The sequence below is a fragment of the Parasteatoda tepidariorum genome, chromosome 3, assembly GCF_043381705.1.
Source record: "Parasteatoda tepidariorum isolate YZ-2023 chromosome 3, CAS_Ptep_4.0, whole genome shotgun sequence".
Classification (NCBI taxonomy): Eukaryota; Metazoa; Arthropoda; class Arachnida; order Araneae; family Theridiidae; genus Parasteatoda; species Parasteatoda tepidariorum.
Genome location: NC_092206.1, coordinates 101,857,917 through 101,869,500, shown reverse-complemented (window position 1 = coordinate 101,869,500; position 11,584 = coordinate 101,857,917). Strand labels below are relative to the sequence as shown.

Genomic DNA, 11,584 nt, shown 5'->3' with positions numbered 1-11,584 from the left:
CAGGGCCTGATTACCGAAAAGGCACAGGAAGCAAGTGCTTCCCCTGTAAAATTCTAGGGGGGCCCCTAAATGACTGAAATTAAGGGCCCAATTTCTTATTTTTTGCAAAAGCAAAAAATAATAATAAAAGAAGCAAGAAAAAAATTGGCGTAAAAAAAGAGACTAATCTTGCAAAGAACCTTTCGTATAACAACAAGAAATTTTATAATTTAATTTAGTGAAATATTTAAATTTTGTTAACGTATGTGCTAGCTACTCCCTCATGTTTTTGTTACTATAAAGCACGTAAAGAAGGGTCCAACATGATTGCATAAGATCTCCGTATTCCTTTCTAAGGTTCTTATAGTTTTCACATGGTTCTTGTCTCTTTAAAATGTACTGTTTATGGGCGAAAAATATCAAAAGTTTCTTTTGCTCAAATTAGGGGGGCTCCAAAATCCAATTATGCTTCCCCTATTTTCAGAGGTTAATCGGGCCCTGTACCCATTATGCAGTTGTTAAAAAAGAAAAAAACAACTTAAGTAATCTATACAAGTTACAAGCTTATTGCTTGATTTTCTAGCATAGGTTGTACAAAAAATACTTATTTTCCTTCGTAATTTGTCTTTCTCCCAAACCTCTGAAAGCTTTGAATCTTTTTGCTCAGTATTAAAAATCGCATCAACTAGACATCTCTGAAGTTATAAAATAATGTTTTAAGTATTTCTTGAGAAATTAAAATGTCAAAACTCAAAGTGTCTTCCATTATTGTAGGGTAGTGTATATACATACTCATATAACCTCCTTTGAACATAAATAGGAGTTATTTTTTTCAAGCCCAAAAATTATTTAAAAATGTTTACAATAAAAATAAATGTAGAAAATTGAGCATACATTTTTTAAATGTAAAAACGAAGGCAAAATACGAATGGATGTTATTTCCTGTAACATATTTTATTGGTTGTATTCATTGTATTTGCATAGCAATATTCTTATAGACTATTTTAAATATACATATTTTTTTTAAAGTTATATCTGTATAAATCAATGTCCTCTCGTAAAAATTTGCCTTCGAGAAAAATCATTTAAAAGTGTAGAATTAAGTTTTCTGGAATATAAATGATAAAGGGTCACCTACCGTAATATTTCAAAATCTTAATTCTCTGAGAAAGTATCATTTCTGAAAACTTTTACCGCTGAAATTGATGACTACTTTTGATGCTTTGTAATTTCTCTTGCAGTTAAATTTTAATTCTCAGAACTGACCATTGAAAACTAAATAAATAAAACAAAATCGATCATTAAATAAATAATGCCAAGAAACTGAAGATATTACTTGATTAAAAACTTCATAAATATATAAATAGGAAATAACAGTTGACAAAATATATAAAAAGGAAATATATAAAGTATATAAATAGGAAATAACGGTTGACGTGTTTCAAGCGCTCAAAAACAGAAGCCCATTTTCAAAACTTGCCAGACGTGAATGAGAGGAAACAAAAGTGATTTTAAATATAAAACGTAAAGTTGCAAAAGAAACATAGTAAAATAAAGGTGAGAAAAAAACAATAAAAATAAATTATTATAACAAATTTTGATGAGCCCAGGTAATGCAACGTTGGAATAATTTTTTATAGATAAACAAATAAGATCACAAGCGTTTTTCAATTTTACTAAACTGTGACTTTTCCTGCTGTTGACATTTTGCGCCATTTTCATTCTTAGCATACAGAGCGGTGGTTGAAGATAGGAATAACTTTTACTAACTCACAGCAGGTATAGCTTATTATTCACCAAGATGTGACGTCAGAACCTTCGGAAAACAACCACTCCTCCACTCTCTTGACTGAACTTCGAATCATGTGTCAAGCTTTGAATATATGTTAATGAGCGCACATGTAGGTCAGTAGAGCGGTCATTTTTTACCACCCAATATCTTCCTTTCTACATTGGGTTCAGTGTCGTCTTGTTGCAGAAGTTTCCTATTTCACCTTGGATATTTCTGTTTCAAGGCCTATGAAGGACTCCCCTATTGATTCCTTTCAGAAAGTAATTAGCCTTATTTTAAGCCCTGTATAAATCCATTATCACGACATCTGTTGTCCTTGCCCTAGCATTCTGATTATTCATTTTCAATAAATTTTTCAAACATTTTCGATTACTAATTTGCATGAAATTACTTTCTTCTCACGTGACTGAGCAAATGACATTTATTAAATTTCAAGTCGGTAAAATGTTTCCATCACTTAGAAGAAGAAAGAAGGAAAAAATTTTTTTATTGAAAAATGTTACTTTGAATATATTCCGGAATATAGGGCAAGATTAGGAAAATTTTGCTTTTGGCCAAAGGCCAGTTGTAGCTTTTTTAATAGTAGCCGCTTTATTATTTTTTTTTTTTAAATTTAAATTTTAAACGATAAAAATAATTGGGCGATCGGGCGGCGACTGCTAATTTGGTCCTATACTGGAAGATTGAAAATGGGTGATTACTGGGATATGGAATCGGAATCAAAGAAAATTTTGCAGGAGTTGGAGTAGAACTATTTGCTCGACTGTTTTTTTCAATAACAATATCTTGAGTAAATGATGAATAGGATATGCATTTATTAAAAATTCACGGTAAGTAGTTCTCATCGAGCTTTTAAATTCTAAATGAAATAAATCAATTCAAGAGTACGGAATATATATTATATTCCGTATANGGGGGGGGAGAAATTATTTCAGTTTAACTAACTGTTAACTAACACCATCAAATTAAAGCGTGTTATTTTCGATAATTTTCGCTAACTAGAAAAGGCATGATTTTTTTCAAGTTTTTATTAATTTCAATCGCGATGCACGAATAGAAAATTTTAAATAGTTTTACAATTTTTCATGCTGTTTTTATTCTTATTTCAGTAGACAACTTTTCCGCACTAAAGAGTTTCGAAATTGAAAAACTTATTTTTTCCGACCCACCTTAAAGTACATACGCGTAATATATGCATGTCTAATGTATTTCTGAACCTATGTACAATATTTATATATGTACATTAGTTGTACATTTATAAATTGAACCTATGCACATGTATACGTTAGACGCACATTATGGTACATATGTTCATACATACATTGTAAATATGAGCATTCGTATTTTGACATACGTGTTGGTACATGTATGTCTAAGATATATATGCCCATATTTATAATGTACATATCAAAGTAGTAATCAAAATTAGCCAAGTACTAATTGATTTCTGTATTCGAGAAATGTTATCTGTTACATTTTTGTCCAATTCTGATAAATACCAGCGTCGATGTTGATACACTAAAAGTAATGTATTTTATAGCGAGGAAGATATATCAAGAATTAAAAAGAAACTTTTAAAATTTTAACTTCAATTTTAAGATTCCAATCTTATCGTATCTTCCTAATTATATTTGCACAGTTTTAATAAGAGAATTTGTAGGGGGGGGGATCCACGATGAAATATTATTTTTTACCAGTAACCATTGAATAAAATGAAATTCTTAACTTGGAGTTTTATTTATTCCCATTGGGAAAATGAATATTGTTTTTAAGTTTCTCCATGCCCGCACATTTTTCAACTCGTTGAACTTCATTGTCTAGATGAACTTCAACACCATAATTACAACTAAAGAGTTGTAAGAGTCAGAAAAAGTCAGAATAACATAAGCATTCATGAAAAATCAGCACAAAAAAGATTAAATTAGAAGAAGCAGACGATAATTTTGGAATGTCTTGGAGTTGATGATTTTCCAGTCTAAGTTTTTTCTTCTTGTTTTCGCCATCACACATTTTACATAATTTGTTTTTAAGTATGTATTAATTTAAAGTAATATGTTCTTTTTAATATTAACTTATTCATAACTGGTTTCTTGCAATTCAAGAAATCATAGTGCCTAATAACCATGTGATTAAAATCAATTTAATTGGATGCATGTAAGCGACTTCACGCGTTTGTATGGAACCTCATTGATTGATTGGATCAACAAATGCCACAATTTTCCTACATTGACTTCACTTGTGGGGTATCACTTCACTTCTTATCGAAGTACCCAATTACTGCCTTTTAATATAAATATGAATACTGAGGGAAGAAAAAAAATTGTGACTTCTAAAGATACTTACATTGGCTGAATTCAGTCCATTGGATCGAAATGTCTGAGGTTTTTATAAAAATTTATCCTAAAAACTTTTTGATTAATGGGTAACCAGTGATCGCAATAATGAGATCACAATTTTCTCTGTTTTTTAATTAATCGTTATTATATTCTAATACATATTTAATTTGTATTCGAATTTTTGTTATTCGTTAAATGACTTATACATATACAGATTTACAGTTTAATTTATTTAGTCTGATACATTTGTGATCGAAGATGGAGCTTATTTCACATTCCTGACTCAGAGATGAAAGATCACCTGCTGGCTGAGTGATTAAAATTGCTCTTGGTCTTCCCTTTGTTTATATCCCCATTTCGTTTGGGATCACGTGAATGTCACGTTCTGGCGTCGCGCCAGTCGGGTGGTCGACTTAAGCTTCCGTAAAAGTTAGCGGAAATCATCCACTACCTTCTTTTTACTATAAAATATTTTACTTTTCTAGTAACTTTCCTTAAACAGTTTTCGTCTCACTTGATTTTAATTCTTTTTTTCCTTTTTATAAATGTTTTATTAAGCATTTAGTATGACATGCTTAATTAAGTTATTTTAGGAATAAATGTATATAAATATTCAAATGTCGATTATTATTAATTTCTATTTATCTTATTAGCATTGAACACTTTTAATATTCTTTTGAATAACTTTTTAAGAATGGCGTTGTTTTTAGACACACACACACAGCAAACTATAAAGTTCCTTATTTTACACATTTACTCCTATTTTCCAAATAGTATATAATTTAGAGAAGAAATAATATTTAAAAAGGAAAAAAGATTAAATAAAATTATAAAAAATATTACTTATCAATTATAACAAAATTATCGTCGTGAAATTTTAAAAATGTATTTCATTATTATACTATAAATTTTCATTATTATACTAATTACTATAAATTTTTAATTTTTTTAAAGCTTTTAATAACTTTTATATTTTATTTCTTTTTTATTTCATTCTTTGTTTTCTTTGTATATTTATCTTATATTATGGGTTTTATATACTTGCAACTAATGCGCAGTAAATAAAACTTAGTAACTCTTACAATCGTAATTTTTCTTAAAATAAGTCTAGTCGCATTTGGTCCTTCGGCCCTTAAGCTCTTTTACTTTAATTCGATGAATCGCAAAAAAATTTAGTATCTAAGAAATTAATTAAATATCTAAATTAAGTAGTTAAGATGTACAGTAAAAATTCAAGCATCATTACATTCTTTCATTCGTGACATCGTCTTAGGAAGGAAGTCATTATAAAAGCCTGACAAACGTCTTTTAAATGGGTTTTTAGGAATCCTTCATAGATTAACATTCACCTTACAAGTATCACCTAATCATTCTGTGACTTTAATATAAAAAAACTTTCACTGAAGAGCTGAGAAACACCAAAACATTTTATATATAGTGAAATAAATGAACCTAATTTGATGTGTATCTTTTTTACACACTTCAAAATGTTATTGCTCAAATCAAAGTCTAGGCATAATGTGTCGTGACTCATGGTCTCTCTTATTTAAAATATAATTTAACCGACAGAACCACATTCGGCAACAATTCATAAGAGTATAGTCTGCAGGCGTCGGACTTTAAAGTGGAAATAAAAGGGAGGGAGGAAAGTTTCTAATATCAGAAGGATCATTTATTGAGTTTCATGTTTCTCAAATGGATTATGTTTGGGATTTTTAAATTCAAATACGAAAAAAATCTTGTGTCTTCCCCTTTATTTATTTTTTTTCATCTTACTCTTAACTACATAATTGCTTTTATATCTAGATCAACATTTCTAATGCTGTTTGGTTACTTGTCAATAAAATAAAGTCAAGCGGAGGAAATTATGCTGTTATTTTTTTTTCTTTTTTTTTGTCAAACTTAAATCGCAATGATTAAAAATATTATGTAAAAAAAATTTAATATGTCCCCTTTAAAAAAGTTGTTATATAATGGGAAAATTCATGTTCTATGAAATATTGGAATGAATTATTTAATTCGAATGAAAAAATATTTATAGAAGAAAGGAAGAAAAATGACACATTGTTTNACTAGCTATATAATGATGTTCGAGTAAATATTTAATTAAATTCGGGCACAACGACACGAATTGAATAAATATACATCATTTTTCCTTCCATCATTCGGCCTAAATGTTTATAGCTTCTAGAAAATTCAATAAAAAAAATTTTTTTTGTCCCGTTTAGCTATGAAATCAATGCCTAAATACGTAGACTGACAAAAACTTAAGCACCTTATGTGCTGTCCATTTAAGAAGTGGGGGCTTGTTTACATGTGCACACCCCCCATTGACGCAGTTTCCTCTCACGTTGTTGAGGTGAAGTCGAAAAACTTCGTAACGAGTGATCGGAGGCTTTTATTTATCTCATCCTCAGGTCTTTTTAGTCGAGGGGACGAATAGTCAAAAGAATTTATTGGGATTGTTTAATCTGTATAATTTTCAGAGTCACTTTGTGGTTTTATGTAAGGATTTTCTTTCCAGGCAGAATGAATCCCCCCGGCGGATCATTAGACGAAGCGCCCCGTGACCCCGGCGCTCGGGCTGCTCACCACAGCTACACAGACAAAGATTTTGAAGGTAAGTTTTTACTAACATTAAACCTTGGCGAACAAATTATTCTTTGGCCAAGCATTAAACATACAAACGATATCCCATTAAATTTGAATCAAACTTAATTCTGAGATTTATTTTAATCGAGTATTTTAAGAAAAAATTATTATTTTTTTTTTTATTAGAGTTTTCTCTCTGCATTTCTCAGATTGTCCATGTCTCCTTGCCTTTTTTATAATGATTTGAATCCGTGAATAACTTGAGTTTTTATTACCTTTTAAGTAATACAGATGGCGCTTTTAAAGTATTAAAATTTTTATGTTCAAAGTTCAGTTTATGTTTTGTTTTTTTTTCTCAAGGCTTCTTTCGCGTATAAGGAACGTATAAATTTTTTTTTTTTCCGCACTCTTCCAAAAGCGTGTAAGTGTATAATTCTTACTGAAAATGTTTAATCTCTCTTTACTTCGTTTCATTGCCAAAAAATATACTATTAAACTATTTAAATTATTATTTTTAAAAGAATAAAATCCCATTATTTTAATTTATCAAGACTTGACGATATTTAAAATAACGTATAAATATATTTAAAATAACGCAAAAAACGTATAAATATATATATTAATCTTTTTTAAGAAAATTATAATTTTAAAAATTTGCCATAGTTGCAGAGATTAAAAATTTCTTGTGATATCTAGAAAATAATCTAATTAAAGTAAAAAACTTAAAAGCTATTCCTGGATATTTTTTTTTATCCTCTGATTTATGAATTATTAGGCTCCAAATGAAATTAGCGTTTTTTTTTTTCCCCCCAAGATATTTTACAAAGCATTTAAAAAAAATCCAACCTTGTAATTGTTATGTCTTTTTATTTGTATTGTAGACTCTAATTTAATCTTATAGAATTTTAGTCTGTTGGTAAGTATAATTGTTACTTTGCACTTATTTGAATGAAATTTTAATTTTATGAAATCTCAAGAATAGGGTCTTATCATCATTAAATATAGTTTTAGACTTTAGTGTTAAAAATAGATTTTTTTTTTTTTACTATAATTTAATACTTAGTATCTACATTTATTCAGAACATAATTCCTAATCTAATTTTATTATTTTGAATAGTGTTTTTATTTGAAGGCTTATTATTTTTTTTTTTTTGTGCATTATCATTATTTTTGATAATATAACAAAAAAATATTTTAAAATTAAGATTGAATATTTTTCTTTAAAAAAATTATATTGTTTTATTTAATCATATGTATCTTAATCATATGTATAAGGAAAAAAAAACAGTGAAAGGGAATCTTGAAATGATTTTTTCTTTTGCTACATTTTAAATATTTAATCTATATATATATTTATTGAATTGAATTGGGAAAACAACTATAAAAGTAAACAAAATTTCCTTTTGAAAATCAAATTTTAGTTATTTTATCTACCATAAAAAGGAGAAAGATTTTTTCTTTTCATTTCTGCGATTGACAGTTATTCTCTGGTTCNTATATATATTTTTTTTACTATAATTTAATACTTAGTATCTACATTTATTCAGAACATAATTCCTAATCTAATCTAATTTTATTATTTTGAATAGTGTTTTTATTTGAAGGCTTTTTTTTTTTTTTGTGCATTCTCATTATTTTTGATAATATAACAAAAATATATTTTAAAATTAAGAGTGAATATTTTTCTTTAAAAAAATTATATTGTTTTATTTAATCATATGTATTTTAATCATATGTATAAGGAAAAAAAAACAGTGAAAGGGAATCTTGAAATGATTTTTTCTTTTGCTACATTTTAAATATTTAATCTATATATATATTTATTGAATTGAATTGGGAAAACAACTATAAAAGTAAACAAAATTTCCTTTTGAAAATCAAATTTTAGTTATTTTATCTACCATAAAAAGGAGAAAGATTTTTTCTTTTCATTTCTGCGATTGACAGTTATTCTCTGGTTCAATTAACTTTATTTCCAGGCCACAGAGCTCATACAGTCTACGTAGGCTTACATGTTCCTGGTTACCACAGGCGGAGTCATCACAGAAGACATAGGCACCATCATAAAAATGGTCATAAGAAGAAAGAAGATGGAACGTCCGTGGAATACCCTCATGACATACACAGGCCTGGTGAGCACTTTCAACTCAACTTCTTTTATTTTTTCAAACTGTCATATTTCACATGTCAAATACATATGATCTTTTACAAACACCTGTCGGAAAAACTTTCATTGATCCGGGGAACGCGAGGGCCAAAGCAGTAATGCATTGTCTGTACTAATAGAAATGCAACTGATCCACCATTATAATCAAAAATGTGTTATTGAGAGCGTTGTTTTACTGCCAATTTTGTTTCTGCAGAAACGATGATGATTAGACTTCCAGCTCCAACCATTCAAAACTTACTTAATCTATATACATTAAATTACATGACTCAATCTATATTACAGATTATTCAAAACTTAATCTTTTCTGCATGTATATATACAGCTTTAATGAATACATTTGTTACATGTTTCATAGTAAACCCACGAAGCATTTTGACCTATTATGTAGTATAGCCATTTTAATTCACTACTGTTTTGTGTGAAATATCTATTTTTAAGATTAGATTATGTTTCTGCTATGAAACATATTCTGTTAATAACTCAGTGGTTACACACTGTAATAGTAGTGTGTATTTCATTATATAATAGCTTTTATTAATACATAATGCAGAATTTCTGAAATATAACAGCCCATCAGCAGAAAACATGAGACCCCACTCATTTAATTAGAAGAAGGGGCTCAATGTTTTAATTCTTTAATGTTTTACTAAGATTTTTTATTGTGTAAATTAAGTTTTTAAATATGAGTTAAAATGAAGCCTGAATACTATTGTCATTGTTTTGTCTATCAGTGTCTTTTAAAAAAAGTTATTATTTATCTCACAAAGTATGTTTAAGTTCAGAGTTTTATTGTAATGTAAGTTTTGTTTTTTATCATAGTTTTTGAAATTCTCATTCGTTTTGAAAAAAATAATAATAACTTTAATATTCTTGAGGAAGATGAATATTAATAGAAATTAAACAAACAACACTGCAGTATTTTTTCTTTAATCAGATATTGAAAGCTATTAGCTAATCCTATGATTACAAACTGTCAGTGATATTTACATTCTGTGTGATCTTTAGTGGCCAGATTTCCTAACGTGAAAGTTGTGTACCTCAGTTGGCTTTTGTCGTTAATATTCAATTACAATTAATAAATACGATAATTACAGTAATTAAATAAATGTTGTTTTGCTTTGCTAGCTATTATAACAAACGTCCTAATCTTTGTATCGAGAAGAGATTTTTGATCTATTCTATTATGTAAAGAGTTTTGCCTTATTCTGTGTGAAGAGGAATATCTTTGTCCCTAAAACTGGTTGGGAAAAACAATTTCTTCTAATCTTGAGAGGAGGCCAATACTTACTTTTTTTGGTTAACTTAGCTAATCATGTGTTGTCTTTATTTTTTTTAAAGCAAAACTCTGTTCTTTCCAGTCACCCCACCTGCTGAGAGAGTTCACTTCATCCTTGGTGAAGGTGAAGATGATGGCCTTCATGAATCTCACCCCCTCTTCAGTGAGATGGAAGAACTCCACTACGAGGGGGACGAAATGGAGTGGAGGGAAACTGCCAGGTCTCTAACCTTTTCTAGTGTTAATGTTATTAATCTTTTGCTTTCATTCAACTTTCTTTCTCTTTTTATGGGTCCTTGACTGAATCTAAACTATAACAAGATTCTTAAAACCGGAAGGAATTTAGAAAACTTCCAATACATCCCCCCCATTTATGTTATGCCTACGAGATAATGTGTGAACAGAAGTTTTATCAATGTAATTTATGTTTAAATTTTTTTGTGATTTTACCTTTCATAAGAGGATCTGGTAATTTTTAAATTCTAACTGGTTGGGAACCTAAAACAAATTACAGAAAATTAATATCGCAACATGAATAAGTTATAAGATTGGCAATGTTTTTAGATTTATTCCTTATTTGGCTATATTTGTGTGAAATATCACCTTCATTATATTTTGGGTTGCAGAGCATAGCATGCTTGAGGAGTCTTCCAATTTCATATGTAATTTTTTTTATTGGAATTTAAAGTGAAAAAAGGCATTATATTGAAAATACTACAAGTATAATAATATTTGATGGCTCCCTTTTTTAAGCTTAGGCATAAAAATCGATCGGAAATAGTAGCTCGAAAGTTTTACAACAAATTTTAACCTGTAGAGCCATCGGTGCTTAGCTTTACACGGTCAACCATCCATACATTTACTGTTTTGTGAATATCATTTGTAATTAAAATAAATACTTCTTATGCATCAGAAGGATAATACACTTGACAGGTCAATATATTCTATTCTTCTGGTAGCCTTATAAATTGACTATCTGTTTCCGATTTTCCTAAAGAAAAGGAGTGCACTAGAGGGTTAAAAAAAGTGCTGCAGTTTGTCCTCCGAGGTTGCCATATGCTGCACTGAAAATTTGGCAATTCTCACGGCGCTACTTTCTTTTATTGTACTAAATTTAGAAGAAAATTCAAATTATGTTACACAAAGAGAAATTGCTAAAAAATATGCTATTTTTTAATTATGATGCCTTTTTTTAAAAATGTATTTTGTTCTGTGGGCAGTACATTAAATTAAATTAATACAAAACTTAAAATTATTACTTAAACATTAAAACTTATTACAAAGTCTCATTTAATTGTGGGAAGTGTTGTTATCGACAATGTCAACTTTCTACTATGAAAAAGTACCCCAACATAGAATCAAGTTAACTTGTCTTATATACTAGTAAATTGGAATTGTATTTTTGTAGTGGTAGACACACTACAGTACTCCCCCACCAG

At 28.8% G+C, this 11,584-nt stretch overlaps 1 protein-coding gene across 2 annotated transcripts in view; it reads left to right on the top strand.

Moving 5' to 3' along the window:
• LOC107438862 (Na[+]-driven anion exchanger 1) overlaps positions 1 to 11,584 on the top strand; it is a 142,108-nt gene that overhangs the window by 60,312 nt on the left and 70,212 nt on the right. For both annotated transcript variants that reach the window (XM_043052758.2, XM_043052756.2), the window contains exons 2-4: positions 6,632 to 6,727; positions 8,679 to 8,831; positions 10,228 to 10,366. In XM_043052758.2, coding sequence (XP_042908692.1) covers positions 6,637 to 6,727; positions 8,679 to 8,831; positions 10,228 to 10,366 — 383 coding nt within the window. In that variant the 5' untranslated portion in view covers positions 6,632 to 6,636. The remainder of the gene's footprint in view (positions 1 to 6,631; positions 6,728 to 8,678; positions 8,832 to 10,227; positions 10,367 to 11,584) is intronic.